General features: G+C 48.4%; 1 protein-coding gene across 2 annotated transcripts in view; it reads left to right on the top strand.

Annotated features, from left to right (window-relative positions):
* The window catches only part of MIER2 (MIER family member 2), a 94,335-nt gene that overhangs the window by 32,792 nt on the left and 44,686 nt on the right, over positions 1 to 16,857 (top strand). For both annotated transcript variants that reach the window (XM_081959116.1, XM_081959115.1), the window contains exons 4-5: positions 4,570 to 4,695; positions 14,568 to 14,691. In XM_081959116.1, the coding sequence (XP_081815242.1) occupies positions 4,570 to 4,695; positions 14,568 to 14,691 (250 nt within the window). The remainder of the gene's footprint in view (positions 1 to 4,569; positions 4,696 to 14,567; positions 14,692 to 16,857) is intronic.

Here is a 16,857-nt window from a genome sequence, read left to right as displayed (position 1 = left end):
TTGTTCCTTAGCTGTTCCCTTCATCTGGCAACTCTGCGCATGCCCACACTGGAAACAGGCTCCAGCTGTTCTTCTGCCTCACTGATGTCTGACTCTGAAGGCAGCTGATAATTGGCATACGGCCCTGGCCCCCTCTCTGCCTCCGACACAGAGCCCTCATCAGAGCCTTCCCCAGACTCCAGGACTGGCCCAGGTTCCTCCCCAACCTCCTCACTGTCCGAATCTGCTGCCAGCTCTGCTGGCAGGTCACAACAACTCCCTCCTGCTGTTGCTAGGGCACGTTGATCTGACCTTGGTCCTCAGGAGCCTTATTGTTGTTATGTCTGGCACCTTGGAGGAAGGCATCCTACATTCCATGAGTCCCCCTAACCCCCCTAAGTATGGCAACTAAGAAACGAAACAAGAAAAATATGGCTTCAGCTAGAGTCATTTCGAGAGTTGACACCAAGTACTTTTCAATATCTTCTTCATAAATGACTCAGATGAGGGAATAGAAGGGGAACTTACCAAATTTGCGGATGATACTAAGCTGGCAGCAAGAGCCAATATCCAAGATGACAGGCTCAAGATCCAGATGGATCTTGACAGGCTTGAACCCTGGGCCCTACCTAACAAAATGAAATTCAATGTAGAGAAAAGTAAAGTATTACACTTAGGCAAGAAAAACCAAAAGTTCACATATAAACTGGTTGAAACCAGGCTTGATAGCAGTGACTGGGAGAAGGATCTGGGAGTCTTAGTGGACAACCAGTTAAATAAGAGCCAGCAGTGTGTAGCGGCAGCCAAAATAATCAATGCAATCATACATTGCATTAACAGAGGGATACAATCAAGATCAAGGGAGGTACTAATACCACTATAGAAAGCCCTAATAAGACCACACCTACAGTACTGCATCCAGTTTTGGTCACCTCACTATAAAAAAGATGTGGAGACTCTAGAAAAAGTGCAGAGAAGAGCAACTAAGATGATTAGGGGACTGGAGGCTGAAACATACGAAGAACGGTTGCAGGAACTGGGTATGTCTAATTTAATACCCAATACTCAAGCTCAACCCCTCCAAGACTGAGTGGCTGTGGCTACCGGCAGCCCGGTTCAGTCAGTTGATTCCATCGCTGACCATAGGGGGCGAGCAATTGCCCCCTGTGGAACGGGCGCGCAATTTGGGCGTCCTCCTAGATGCCCGGCTGTCAATGGATGACCATGTGGCAGCCGTGGCAAGGGGGGCGTTCCACCAGGTGCGCCAATTGCGCCCCCTACTGGACCGGGATGCCCTACGCACGGTCACTCATGCACTGGTGACGTCTCAGCTGGACTACTGCAATGCCCTCTACATGGGGCTTCCCTTGGGACGCGCTCGAAGACTGCAGCTAGTCCAGAACGCAGCCGCGCGGGCTATTTTTGGAAGTACTAGGTACTCCCACGTAACACCGCTCCTGCGCGAGCTGCACTGGCTGCCTGTGGTCTTTCGGGTGCGTTTCAAGGTGTTAATCACCATCTTTAAAGCGCTCCATGGCTCAGGACCTAGGTACTTGCGGGATCGCATCCTACCACACACTTCCCTGCGACCGATTCGCTCTCACAGGGAGGGGCTCCTCCGGGTGCCGTCCACTAGGCAGTGCCAACGGGCGACACCTAGGAGTAGAGCCTTCTCTGTGATGGGCCCAACCCTCTGGAATGACCTCCCCCCCGATATCAGAACCACCACTGACTTTCTCTCCTTTCGACGAAAACTGAAGACTCACCTGTTCCATTTAGCCGGCCTGGACCATTCATAACCTCATCATACCTCTTGGCAGTTATATTTTAATTGGGTAATTTTAATTGGGTATTTTTTAAGATTGTTTATATATTGTTTTCATCTGCTTTACCTGTACAGTGTTGTATTGCCTCCTCTTCTATGTTTTTATGTTTGCATGTTTGTAGTCCATTTTATCTATTTCATTTGACTGTACACCGCCCCGAGTCCCTTTGGGGAGAGGGGGCGGTATAAAAATCGAAATAAAGGTAAGGTAAAGGTAATGAAAAGAAGGACTAGGGGAGACATGAGTGCAGTCTTCCAATATTTGAGGAGCTGCCACAGAGAGGAGGGGGTCAAGCTATTTTCCAAAGCACCAGAAGGCCAGACAAGGAATAATGGATGGAAACTGACCAAGGAGAGATTCAACCTGGAAATAAGGAGAAATTTTCTGACAGTGAGAAAAATCAACCAATGGAACAGAAGTTGCCTTCGGAAGTTATGGGAGCTTCATCACTGGAGGCTTTCAAGAAGAGACTGGACTCTCCATTTGTCAGAAATGGTGTAGGGTCTCCTGCTTGGGCAGGGGGGTTGGACTCGATGACCTACAAGGTCCCTTCCAACTCTCTTATTCTGTTAAGATTTCTGTTAAGGGAGAGGGGCAGAAGTCAGAACTTTGGAACTGCATCATAAATACCTTGGGAAGGTATGTAAGAACTTCAGACGGTTGCTGCGCTGCCAGTCATAACTCGAGAACTAGCTCTATGCGACCACGACTGAGCCCACAATTTTGTTGCTAAGCGAGACAGTTCTCCAATGAATTTTGCCCCATTGTACAACTTTTCTTGCCGCCGTTGATTAAGTGAATCCCTGCAGTTAAGTTACTAACACAAAAATTCGTAACTGTATCCGGCTTCCGTATTGACTTTGCTCGTCAGAAGGTCACAAAAGGGGATCACATGACCCCAGGACACTGTGACCATCATCAATACTTGCCAGTTGCCACGTGCTTGAAATTTTGATTATGTGACCACGGAGATACTGCAAAACGGCCAAAACACGTGAAAAATGGTCACTTTGGTTAGAGCTATTGTAACTTTGAACCGTCACTAAATGAAGTATTTTATGTCGAGGATTACTTGTGCTCACTGACGCCTTGTATTTCTCCACACTCCCCCATCCATGTATGACTAGGCCTAACTCTTGCTTGGCTTGTAACCCCAGATAAGGTCAGCTGGGTATCTGCTACCAGCTACTAAGACTTTCCCTTGGTTGGATATCTTCTATAATTTGAATACAAGTTGTCAGGGCTCCAAGTAAGACCCCCCCAATGAAAGAAGACTCCGAGACTTGAGATTCCTCAAAAATCCATTTTATTAGCGATGTCATCTTGACACATCTGGGAAAACCCGAATCTGAAAGCTTCCAGGTTTTCCCCACACAAATGAAAGTCCCAGTCCCTGCCCAGCACCCCCATGTCCATCACATGGCCCAATCAGGCACCATCCAAAACTGGAGATGCCTCCCAATCATACCTCTCAAGGTGCAGGGCAAGATGGCCTTGACTCTCTGAGAAAGGAATGTTATTTTGATTATTAAACTCCCACACTCCATACAATCCCGCCTCCCATTTTCCCACAGCAATCAATGTATCAGGCCTGAAGGGCTAATGCAAAAGATGGCTTCCAGGTCTGACCCTCATTTAACAAAAAAACACTCTCTTAGCAAAATAAATGTTGGGCTCAATTGTGGCCCTAAGTCGAGGACTACTAGAGAGAGAGGGAGAGAGAGAGGAAGGAAGGGAGGGAGGGAGGGAGGAAGAAAGAAAGAAAGAAAGAAAGAAAGAGAAAGAAAGAAAGAAAGAAAGAAAGAAAGAAAAAAGAAAGAAGAAGAAAGGTGGGTGGGTGGAAAGAAGGAAGGATATAAATACATACGCACACACAAACACACACACATACATCTACACATACATATATATCATAGGTAGTTAGGTGGGGGGGAGATATGTATGTATGTATGTTTGTATGTATGTATGTATTGTGTCACAACCCCTGGTATGCCCAAATATGGGAGGGAACACACCGCTTCCCTTTTCTGTCTTTCGGCTCACTCCAGGAGACCATCCAGTTTCCTGGAGTGAGCTGAAAGGCAGAAAAGGGAAGCGGTGTGTTCCCTCCCATATTTGGGCATACCAGGGGTTGTGACACAATACATACCGATAAGGAGGAGAGCCTGTGGCTTAGTGGCTAATACAACTGCCTAATAGGTAACACAGCCCAGGTTCAATTTCCAGTAAGGGTATGGCTAGCTGATGAGAGCTAAATAGCTTGAAATAGATCTATACTAGTCTCCCTTTATTTATTTATCAGCACAAATACAACACACACACACACACAGAGACATATATATCCTCTATAAGTTCAAGTCCCTGCCCAGCACCCACATGTCCATCGTATTGTCCAATCAAGCACCATCCAAAACTGGAAATACCTCCCCGTCACACCCCTCAAGGTACAGGGCAAGATGTCCTTGACTCTCTGAGAAAGGAATGTTATTTAGACTATATATCTCCCACACTCCATCCAATCTCCCCTCCCATTTCCCCACAGCAGAAAATATGGCAGGCCTGAAGGCACAAATTAAAAGATGGCTTCTGGGTCTGACACAAGCAGTCCTCGGCCTACGCGCCACAACTGAGCCCAGACTTTCTGTCACTAAATGAATGGTTGTAACTCAAGGACGACCCCTACGCCCCTATATATTGCGCTGCTTGATTTTCCACTTCCCCATCGCCAGAACTGAATCAGTGTCACTCTTGTTTGGCCACTCAGAACAGTGAGATGCCCTTTGAAGAGCTGCTGGCACTGTATGGCTATGAGGCTTCAGACGCCATCTCTGAGCAGGAGAGCGAGAGCAACGATGCCACGCCCAATCTTCCAGACATGACCCTGGATAAGGTAGGGGGGTGATGATCCAAACTGCCTTGTCCGGTGGGGTGCCCAGGTTGAGATGTTATGTGTTAGGATGTATTGATTCTCCTGGATTTTAATTTGTTACGTCGTTTCCGTCCCGTTGTATTGCTTTTACAAATAACTCAAATGACAGAGTCTCCTCTTCCTGTTTCCCCGCCACAACAAAACCGTGAAGCAAGTTGGAATGAGAGAGAGAGTGACTGGCCCAAAGTCACCCAGCTGGCTTTCCTGGCTAAGGTGGGACTAGAACTCACAGTCTCCTGGTGATTGGCCCAAAGTCACTCAGCTAGCTTTCCTGGCTAAGGTGGGACTAGAACTCACTGTCTCCTGGTGATTGGCCCAAAGTCACCCAGCCGGCTTTCATGGCTAAAATGGGACTAGAACTCACTGTCTCCTGGTGATTGGCCCAAAGTCACCCAGCCGGCTTTCATGGCTAAAATCGGATTAGAACTCACTGTCTCCTGGTGATTGGCCCAAAGTCACCCAGCCGGCTTTCATGGCTAAAATGGGACTAGAACTCACTGTCTCCTGGTGATTGGCCCAAAGTCACCCAGCCGGCTTTCATGGCTAAAATGGGACTAGAACTCACTGTCTCCTGGTGATTTGTGCAAAGTCTCCCAGCTGGCTTTCCTGGCTAAGGTAGGACTAGAACTCACTGTCTCCTGGTGATTGGCCCAAAGTCACCCAGCCGGCTTTCATGGCTAAAATGGGACTAGAACTCACTGTCTCCTGGTGATTTGTGCAAAGTCTCCCAGCTGGCTTTCCTGGCTAAGGTAGGACTAGAACTCACTGTCTCCTGGTGATTGGCCCAAAGTCACCCAGCCGGCTTTCATGGCTAAAATGGGACTAGAACTCACTGTCTCCTGGTGATTTGTGCAAAGTCTCCCAGCTGGCTTTCCTGGCTAAGGTAGGACTAGAACTCACTGTCTCCTGGTGATTGGCCCAAAGTCACCCAGCCGGCTTTCATGGCTAAAATGGGACTAGAACTCACTGTCTCCTGGTGATTTGTGCAAAGTCTCCCAGCTGGCTTTCCTGGCTAAAGTAGGACTAGAACTCACTGTCTCCTGGTGATTGGCCCAAAGTCACCCAGCCGGCTTTCATGGCTAAAATGGGACTAGAACTCACTGTCTCCTGGTGATTTGTGCAAAGTCTCCCAGCTGGCTTTCCTGGCTAAGGTAGGACTAGAACTCACTGTCTCCTGGTGATTGGCCCAAAGTCACCCAGCCGACTTTCATGGCTAAAATGGGACTAGAACTCACTGTCTCCTGGTGACTGACCCAAAGTCACCCAGCTGGCTTTCCTGGCTAAGGTGGGACTAGAACTCACTGTCTCCTGGTGATTTGTGCAAAGTATCCCAGCCGGCTTTCCTGGCTAAGGTGGGACTAGAACTCACTGTCTCCTGGTGATTGGCCCAAAGTCACCCAGCCGGCTTTCATGGCTAAAATGGGACTAGAACTCACTGTCTCCTGGTGATTTGTGCAAAGTCTCCCAGCTGGCTTTCCTGGCTAAGGTAGGACTAGAACTCACTGTCTCCTGGTGATTGGCCCAAAGTCACCCAGCCGGCTTTCATGGCTAAAATGGGACTAGAACTCACTGTCTCCTGGTGATTTGTGCAAAGTCTCCCAGCTGGCTTTCCTGGCTAAGGTAGGACTAGAACTCACTGTCTCCTGGTGATTGGCCCAAAGTCACCCAATTGACTTTCATGGCTAAAATGGGACTAGAACTCACTGTCTCCTGGTGACTGGCCCAAAGTCACCCAGCTGGCTTTCCTGGCTAAGGTGGGACTAGAACTCACTGTCTCCTGGTGATTTGTGCAAAGTATTCCAGCCGGCTTTCATGGCTAAAATGGGACTAGAAGTCACTGTCTCCTGGTGATTGGCCCAAAGTCACCCAGCTGGCATTCATGGCTAAGTTGGAACTAGAACTCATTGTCTCCTGGTGATTGGCCCAAAGTCACCCAGTTGACTTTCAGGGCTAGGATGGGACTAGAATTTACAGTCTCCAGCTTCTAACTGACTCTCTTTTCCTTAATAGCCATCCTAAACGTACCTCAACACAATTGCTGTGTTCGTATACTGTACACGCAATGCCCAAAGTAATAAACCATAGTGTGGCTTGACATCCTAGCTGCTTCCCACAATACCCCGAACTGCCAATTACTTTAAAGCCATTTGAGCTTAGGCTAGCACGTTGGTCCAACCCACCAACACCTCCCTGAATGTTATGAGCTCCCAGGGTCATCAGTCTGTCGTTGACCTTCCTGAGTCTATCGCCTCTTCGTTAAAGGGAAGGACAAGCAGAATTTTTTTTTCCCCAGCTATTTCATAAAGAGGAGATCTTTCTCGCGGATTGCTCGCTGCTCCTTGCTCCCTGGAGATGCCAAGAAGAAAACGGGGATTTGCTGCGCTCAGAAGCCGGTCCTCCCACAACAAAGAGGGGTCTCTACCTTTTGTAGGCGAGGCTTACATATTCCTTAATAATTTTGAATAACTTGCAGACTCAAGCGGAAAAAAAAGCCTGTACTTTACTATTATTATTATTATTATTATTATTATTATTATTATTATTATTATTATTATTATTATTATTATTATTATTTAAGATCTAATCTTCAATTTGATTCACTGTCTGGGACTGGTAAAAACTTTTAACAGTTCAAGTCCTAACCAAAAAGCTGTTAAGGTAACGTCTGACTATATAGGCAGTTCCGAGTAAGGTGGGTTTTTGTTTTTTGCAAAGCCAGGATATTCAGGTATGATAAATTCAAAATTTCCATGTATCTAGGCTGCCTTTTGGGTGTTGCTCCTAAAGCTCCTATTACTGTTGTACAGACATTGATCTCTTCCTCTGCCATCGCTCAACTTCAATTATTATTATTGTTGACGTTTCTGTTGTTGTTGTTGATCATTGCACAGTCTGTTCAGAGTCTGTTTTGTCTACCTGTCGAGTCCTTACCAAGGACCTGGGATAGGCAGATCTGGATGTTTCACGGTGTTACAGATATTGTAGCAGGATGGAAGCTGTTAAAGTAAAGCCGCCTTCTGCAATTGACTGGTGGCAAATTTGTCGATGCTTATGGCGTTGTAGTGCCCCAGTTGTTTTGGGACTGCACCCAAGGCGCCTATTATTATTGGCATTACCCTTGCTTGCCTTTGCCACAATTGTTCTATTTCTATTTGTAGGTCTTTGTATTTTGTTATCTTCTCTAGTTCTTTCTCTTCTACTCTGCCGTCTCCAGGCACTGCTACGTCCACGATCCAAACTTTTTCATCTTCCTTATCGACAATTGTTAAGACTGTTTAGGTGTTATGTGGCTGGTGGCCTGTCTGTTTGAATTCTAAAGTCGTAGAACAATTTTAACTTCTTCATTTTCTATGACTTTCTCTATTCCCCATAGTGAGGGGAGGAGTATCCACTATCCTTGTCCTCTCATTGATTGGACTGAGACAGATAAGTTCCTTGGGCCACACCCTGGTCACCAGGTACTACCCAGTTATCTTCTCAGTCCCTCAACGGACGGCTGTGCTCATCCCAAACTCCTGAGATCTTGAACTAATTAATACTACCGCAAGCCTCTATCGCAAATTGATTCTACTCTGCCTGCGTGAGTACCTGGGACTTAACTAAATCCCCGCTGGGGGAGGAAAGCCCGTGCACCAGCCCTCTAGGGCAGCGTGCAGCCTAGGTCACTAGCGTGAGACCTAGGGCACTAAGTGAGGACCCTTGCCGGGCTAGCTAGCCGGGCGCTCTGCTGAATCTTCTGCAGGGAAGGCTACATCCAAGGAGGCTATCGGCGCCGGAGTGCTCCGCCGCTCCCCTCAGGGGTCAAGCGACGAACCGCGGTGTTTTTTAAAAGCCGCGGAGCGCCCGCGCCTGCCTGCGATTGCCGGAAGAAAAGAAAACGAGTTACAGAGAGCAGGGGGAGGTGAGAGAGACCTCCAGCGGCAGCGGAAGTCGCACAGTAGCTCGCAGAGCACAAGCCGCTTCTACAGGCACCCGGGAAAGGGATTTTTTGAATTTGGAGCCCAGCGCCATCTTGAAACCACGTGACCCAAGATGGCGGCCGCACGCGGCACAGAGGATACCGGCAGGAGCCAAGTCCTCAGCCCTGCAGCCAGCAGCCCCACCGGAGGCACTGAAGAGCCCTTAATCAGGTGAGACGCTACAAATGATAGTTCTGTTAAGGGTGGGGGAGGCAAGGCAAAGTCCCAAAAAAAGCACATCTCCTCCAAAGGGGCCAAAGAGGCAAGCTGTGGCTCCCAGCCTCCCAGACCGGGCTCTAAGTACGAAAGGCAGAGGCACCAAGCCCTGGAGCGCATCTACCACAAGGCCAGCAGCAAGAAGGCTCCCCCTGGCCAGGAACCTGAGGGGAGATTACTAGGGCTCCATTCACCCGGCAGGACTGCAGAAGGGGAGCCTCCCCTACAGGTGAGAACCTCCACACCTCCACTCACCACAGCAGCGGGGCCATCGCCTCAGGTCTTCCCTTCTACACCTGCTGGTATGGGGGCTGGACAGCCAGCCACAACAGTGCTCCCAAATTTCCAGGATATGATGATGTGGCCCTTTCAGCAGTGCATGGCAGCGGCTTTTCAACAGCCCCAGATGCAGCCCCAGGTGGCACCCTTGCCAATGGTCTCTGAGGGTCTGGAGCCCCAGGAGGAGGACCCTCCAAGTTCCCCGGCCTCGTCCCAGGAGGACAGAGACTCGGAATCCGAAGAGGGCGAAATCAGAGAGGATAGACTCTCTGAAGACGAAGGCATGCCTCCTCCTAAACCTACCTTTTCCGGATTGTTCCAGCCCTCTTGTATAAATCCCTGCTGTTCAAGGCCACGACAGCTGCCAAACTTGGCAACAAACCAGCAGAAACACCAATGCACCCCCAAGGTTTCTCAGCTGAGAACATCTTTGAAGAGCAGGCCATCGAGACCGACACGGTGCCCACACCCAAGTCCTTTCTTGACCTGGTCAGGCGACAATGGGCATCCCCCACGGCAGGTCCCATGCCCACCTCTACGGACAAGACATTCTTCAACGTGGACAACGACATGGCTCAGGTGCTGTTGCAACTCGCCATCAATGCACCTGTTACGGCCCTGCATACACCTGCTAACATGCCCGGGGAACCAGAGGATACTCTGAAACCGGAAGACAAGAAGGCTGGTCTCACCTTACAGAGGAGCCACCAAGCGGCAGCCTGGGCAGCGAAAGCAGCCACCACCGCCTCCTTCTTTAACCGGTCTTCTCTACTGTGGCTACAGGATCTCCAGCAGCGAATCCCCATTTCGGATGTCAGGTCACACCAAGACATCATCAAGCTAGTGGCTGCCATCCAATTTTCTTTGGATGCCACCTTAGCTGCAGTCAGGTTTGCCTCTAGGGCAATCGCCTCTTCCGTAGCATCTCGCAGGTTGCTTTGGCTGCGGCAGTGGCAGGCAGACGTACGCCACAAATGGCGCCTGGCATTAAGTTCTTGACACCCAAGGTAGCCATTTTGGTGGCCATCACCTCCGCCAGGACGATATCCGAACTACAGGCACTGTCTACCAGGGAAGATCTCTGCATGTTCCACCAGGACAGGGTGGTGCTACGGTTGGACCCCTCCTTCATACCCAAGGTGTGCTCTTGCTTCCACCGCTTGCAGGAGCTGATATTGCCCAATTTCTGCCCGGAGCCTCCCCACCCTTTAGAGAGGAAGTAGCACACCTTGGATGTTAGAAGGGCTCTGAGAATCTACCTCAGAAGAACCCGGCCGAACAGAAGAACAGAAGCCCTGTTTGTCTCTTTCCAGCCGGAATCCTGGGGAACAAGGTGACATCCACCACCATAGGCAGGTGGTTACGAACCTGTATTGCTACTGCCCACCAAGCACGGGGTCTGCAGACACCGAGGTCTATCACAGCACATTCTACACAAAGCACGGCCACCTCAACAGCCTGGGCCACGCAGGCCTCCCTGACTGAGATCTGTAGGGCAGCTATGTGGTCTTCCCCCTCACCTTTTGTGAGGAACTACAAGTTGGACTCGTTTGCTTCTGCGGAAGCCTCCTTCGGGTGTAGGGTGTTACAGGCTGTTCACAGGGCGGGGGAAACGCATCGCCAGGCATAGGTCTGTACATATACTCTACATGTGTAACCCTCCCTAGGAATGTGTAAGCTTTGGTACGTCCCATCCTGGATACTCCTCCCCTCACTACGGAGAAAGGGTGTTGGTACTTACCTGATACGCCTCTTCTCATAGTGGGGGAGGAGTATCCAGCCCCTCCCTGATATGGTTATATAGCGGTAACGTTATGTTGGGTTGTTGAACTGTTCTGTTTGAGAAATAAATAAAGGTTTTAAGTCTAAGAAAAAGGTCTGGAGTGGATGACACAGTGAGTCAGATAGAGTTTCTTCGCCGATAACTGGGTAGTACCTGGTGACCAGGGCGTGGCCCAAGGAACTTATCTGTCTCAGTCCAATCAACGAGAGGACAAGGTCAACCCATCCTGGATACTCCTCCCCCACTATGAGAATAGGCATATCAGGTAAATACCAAGGCCCTTTTTATGGTCCCACCAGTTTTTGCTAGCAGGCAAATGATATTTCTTGCAAATCTTCCAAAACACCATTGTTGCTATTTTGTCATGCCACTTGGCTTGTAGTTGGTCTGTGCGATCTTCTTGTAGCAGCTTACCAGGTGGTCCATTGTTTCTGCAGCTTCTTTGCATAGGTGGCGCGTACTGCCTGTTGCTGTCTTCTCAATTCTGGCTTTCTTAAGCATTTGTCCTTAAGGTTTGGTCTTCTGCAGCCAGAATTAGTCCCTCAGCCTGTCAGGGTTCCAAATTGCATCTGAAAGTAAATCAGAGTCCGAGGCAAAGTTCCAATTGATGAAGAGAGCCATGTTGGCACTCCTGGGAAAACCCGAATCTGAAAGCTTCCCGGTTTTCCCCACCTGGTTGAAAGTTCAAGATCTTGCCCCCACACCCACAAGTCCATCCCATGGTACAATCTCCCACTGCCACGCTGGCAGCTTCCACCCATCCCGGTCAGGTGCAGAGGTGCAGAGACAAAGGATGACCTTGGCTTTCTAGAGAGAATTTTGTTATGGCTACATAGCATCTCACTCCTTGCAATCCCCCCTCCCATTTTCCCACCATAGAAAACGCATAGCAGAATAATAGAAAGTGTGGCAGGCCAAAGATCCAAAGGAAAAGATGGCTGCAGGGCCTGGCACAGTCTCTTTCTTCAACTTTCCTACCCTTAGCCATTGCCAGGTCTTGTTATGTATCTGCTTTCCTTGTTATTGTTTTTAATGTACTGTCTATGTAGCGCTTTCTCTTCCCATGCCTCCATTCTGTTCTTCATTTGGTCTTTCTTGCAGGCCAGTTTGGTCTCTCCAGTAGTCAGTAAACGTTAGTGTTAGTATGGTTCGTCGCACAGTCAGCCAGATGTTCAGATTGGATTTCGCATTTTTATCCACCTATTGAGTCCTTCCCAAGGACCTGAGAGAGGCAGATGTGGATATTTGATGTCTTAAAAGGTATTGTCGCAGGTATTGTCAGTTGTTCCGAGTCAAGCTGCCTTTTGCAATTGACCGATGGAGATTTTATCAATGCCGACGGTGTTCAAATGCTGCTCCAGGTGTTTTGGGATTGTAATGCAATACAATAGTAGAGTTGGAAGGGACCTTGGAGGTCTTCTAGTCCAACCCCCTGCCTAGGCAGGAAACCCTATACCGTTTCAGACAAATGGCTATCCAACATCTTCTTAAAGACTTCCAGTGTTGGGGCATTCACAACTTCTGGAGGCAACTTCTGTTCCACTGATTAATTGTTCTAACTGTCAGGAAGTTTCTCCTCAGTTCTGTTGCTTCTCTCCTTGATTAGTTTCCACCCATTGCTTCTTGTTCTACCCTCAGGTGCCCTGGAGAATAGTTTGACTCCCTCTTCTTTGTGGCAACCCCTGAGATATTGGAAGACTGCTATCATGTCTCCCCTAGTCCTTCTTTCTCTTAAGCTAGACATACCCAGTTCCTGCAACCGTTCCTCATATGTTTTAGCCTCCAGTCCCCTAATCCTCTTTGTTGCTCTTCTCTGCACTCTTTCTAGAGTCTCCACATCTTTTCTACATCGTGGCCGAGACACCACGTTACATTGTCCCCGAGACGCCTATCGCTATTGGTTCTACCTTTGCTTTCCTTTGCCACAGTCGCCCTGCTTCTATTTCCAGGTCTTTTTGTTTTCTTTTTTAATCTTCTCCAGTTGTCCTCTTCCTTTCTGCTGTCTCCAGGCACTGCCACGTCCACTTTTCAAACTTTCTTATCAACAGTTGATAAGTCTGGGCTATTGTTGTGGCAGGTGTCTGTCAGTCTTGAATTCTAAAGCCCCAGAGTACTTTAGCTTCTTCGTTTTCTATTTCTCTACTTTATGGTCCCACCGCTTCTTGCTTGCAGGCAAATGGTATTTCTTGCAGATCTTCCAATGCACCTTTGTTGCTACTTTGCACTGCTGTTGTTTGTAGTTAGTTGCTATCATTCACGGTTATGCGCTAGGTTTATTATTACACACTAAATCTCTCACAGCTGATAAAATGCAGTGACCACTATGTTTTTTTGTCTAATGTATATGTATATTTATCCTTTGGGGATGACTACAGTATTATTACTTCTCTCTTTTATTATTTTTACCTCTCTCTTTTATTGGCTGTACATTTTAGTATTATTGTTATATTCTGTTATTTTGCAAGTGCACCAAAAGCTTCTTTACCAGAGACAAATTCTTTGTGGGTCTAACCACACTTGGACAAATAAACAAAGTCTAAGTATATAAGCATTTAGATCAGTGTTTTGCAACCTTGGCAATTTTAAGATGCGTGCAGTTTTATACCCAGAAATCCACAGCCAACCGGGCTGTGGTCCACACAAGTCTCCGGAGATTCTCAATCATCCAGATCATAGTTATCTCAAAATGTTGTGGCTGGCAGCAGAATCAGACAGTGAGGAAGTTGGGGAGGAGCATGGGCCACTCCTGGAGTCTGGGGAAAGCTCTGACGAGGGCTCTGCATCGGAAGCAGAGACGGGGCTGAGGCCCTCTGGCAGTGACCAGGTGCTTTTGGAGCTAGGCAGCAGTGAGGCAGAGGAACAGCTGGATCCTGTTCCCAGTGTTTGCATGCGCAGAGCTGCCAGAAGAAAAGAACAACTCAGAAAACAGGGTCGACTTGAGAATAAAGTCACAGATGGAAGGTGAATGGGCCCTCCCATAGGAAATAAAAGAGGAGCGAAAGGGGAGTGGGCTTTTGCAGGAAACAATTCGTTTGTTTCAGGAGTGTGAAAATCTGTCCGTGAATCTCAGAGACTCTGTACCAGGTCTTTCCTTGCACAAGCACTTCATTTGGAAAATATTTACAGCTTTCCAAGATAGATAAGGTCTGTGGTCATAAATATTCCTTTGAAAGACTGTTTGCCAGGCCCAACGCTGCTTGCCTCCAGAAGTTGTGAATGCCCCAACACTGGAAGTCTTTAAGAAGATGTTGGATAGCCATTTGTCTGAAACGGTATCAGGGTTTCCTGCCTAGGCAGGGGGTTGGACTAGAAGACCTCCAAGGTCCCTTCCAACTCTGCTATTGTATTGTATTGTATTGTATAGTTGCTTGTCTGTTTTGATGAACCTTCCCTATATAATTAATCATTCTCTTATGCTTTTGGATTTCTAACTTCTGTTTCTGTTAGTTAGCCATTGATAAAACAAATCCCATGTTAAAAAGCATTCCATTTCATCTTTCTCCTTGATTTTAAGTCTCATCAACCCGATTTTTGACTCTACATAATCTTGTCTTTTTTAAAAAAAAAAATCTCTTTTTTCTGATTGTCAAATGAAGGAGCAGATCGCCAAGGATCTACTTTCTGGAGAAGAAGAGGAGGAGACGCAGTCTTCGGCAGATGACCTGACGCCTTCGGTCACTTCTCATGATGCCTCAGACCTTTTCCCCAATCAGACCGGCTGTAAGTTTGATTAAGAGCATCTCTTAGAAGTGGGCAAACGGAAAGATGGAGCAGTTCAGCTCTTTGTGGTACATCAGGCTGCAGATTGGCAGCTGCAGCGCCACGATAAAGAGATTGTCCCCAGCACGCTTCTTCACACAGGTCATCCTTGATTTACAGCCATTCGTTTAGCGACCATTTGAAGTTAGAGCAAGCCCTGCAAAAAAAAAAAGTGATTGACAACCGGTCATCACATTTACATTCCTTGCAGCATCCCCGTGGTCCTGTGATCAAAATTTGGGTGCTGGCAACCAGTGTGTATTTATGATGGTTATCCCCAAAGGTGCTTTTTCAGGAGGCTTCTGGGCTTTCTTGTTTTTTTTCTTTTGAAGAGGTTTCGCTTCTCATCGAAGAAGCGTCTTCAGCTCCGACTGGATGGTGGGGAATGGAAGGGTTTATACTCTTTGCAGACAGCTGGTCATTTGCATCCTTTTTAGAGAGCCACTTGGAGGTTGATCTGTGTCCTCAGGGACATCTGAGTGGTGCAAATGGGTATGAAGAAGTGGTGGGTTTCAAAAATTTTTAGAACCTCTTCTGTAGGTGTGGCCTGCTTGGTGGGAGTGGCCTGCCGGCCATGTGACCGGGTGGGAGTGGCCAACTTGTAAAATGTGGTGAAACTCACTTAACAACGCTCTTGCTTAGCAACCAAAATGTTGGCTCAGAAACTCTGGCATTTGATGCACGCAAGTCTTAAAGCTGTCAAGTTACAAGACCCTTGCACCCCTAACCCTTTAGGAAAAAAAACCTCAGGGGTGTTCAAACTTGACAGCTTTAAGACTTGTGGACTTCAACTCCCAGAATTCCTCCTCCAGTCATGTTGGCTCAGAAACTCTGGCATTTGAAGTACGCAAGTCTTAAAGCTGTCAAGTTACAAGACCATTGCACCCCTAACCCTTTAGAAAAAAACCCCAGGGGTGTTCAAACTTGACAGCTTTAAGACTTGTGGACTTCAACTCCCAGAATTCCTCCTCTCGCTCTTCATCTTGATGATGTGCGGACGGGCAGGGAGAGGGAGCTGGAACCGGTTCTAAACGGCACGGTAGATTTGTGGAACCTCTTCTATAGAAGAGGGTAGAACTGGCAGGAACCCACCCCTGGTATGAAGCCTTCTTGACTGCAGGATGTTTTCTGCCCTGTGTCCCTTCCCGGTTGAAGTCAGGCGCAGGTTTGTTGAGGATGAACCTGTGTTGGCTGCATCTCAAGCTGAAGCGCAAATGGTGCCTGAATTCTGCAATTCTTCTGGAAATCCGTTAATGCCTCCTCACCATTTGAAGGGTGTTCATCCCAAAGTGCACAGCTATAATAGGTCTATGGGCCTACTAGCACCTTTGGGACAACCTGGAGGTTTTTAAGAAGAGACTAGACAGTCCCTTGTCTGAAATGATATAGGTCTGTAATGGCGAACCTAAGGCACGCGTGTCACAGGTGGCACGTGGAGCCATTTGTCAGGGCACACGAGGTGTTGCCCTGTCAGCTGGCCAGCGTGCATGCATGCTCGTGCTGGCCAGCTGACTTCGGCCTTCTTTTGAGGCCATTTTTCGCCCTCTGGAGGCTTCCTTGAAAAACCGTCCCTACGGGCGAACTGGAAGTTCGAGAATGGACTTCCAGTTTGCTCGTAGGGCCACTTTTAGCCCTCTGGAGGCTTCCCTGAAGGCTCCAGAGGGCAAAAAACAACCCTATGAGCAAACCGGGAGCTCCAGTTTGTCTGTAGGGCCAATTTTAGCCCTCCGGAGCCTTCAGGAAAGCCTCCCGAAGGCTCCGGAGTGCTAAAACTGGCCCTTCGAGCAAACAGGAAGTCTGTTCCTGAACCCCCAGTTTGTCCGTAGGGCCGGTTTTTCGCGCTCCGGAGGCTTGAGAGAAGCTCCTGAAGCCTCCGGAGGACCTCCGGGGGGGGGGGGGGGCAAAAACGGGGAGGGGGAAGCGCTGGTTGTTCGTGCATGGGGTTGTGCGCATAGCATTATGGGTGTGGCACACCCGCACACGACCCCCCTGCGCTCCTCCCACTTCTGGCACACGAGCCAAAAAAGGTTCACCATCACTGATATAGGTTCTCCTGCTTGAGCAAGGGGGCTGGACTAGAAGACCTCCAAGGCGCCTTCCAGCTTCTATTCTATTTTATTCTATTTC

This window comes from Natrix helvetica (assembly GCF_964273705.1).
Source record: "Natrix helvetica genome assembly, chromosome: 1".
Lineage (NCBI taxonomy): Eukaryota > Metazoa > Chordata > Lepidosauria > Squamata > Natricidae > Natrix > Natrix helvetica.
The sequence above is the reverse complement of the archived record's forward strand: the minus strand, read 5'-3'. Positions and strand labels throughout refer to the sequence as shown.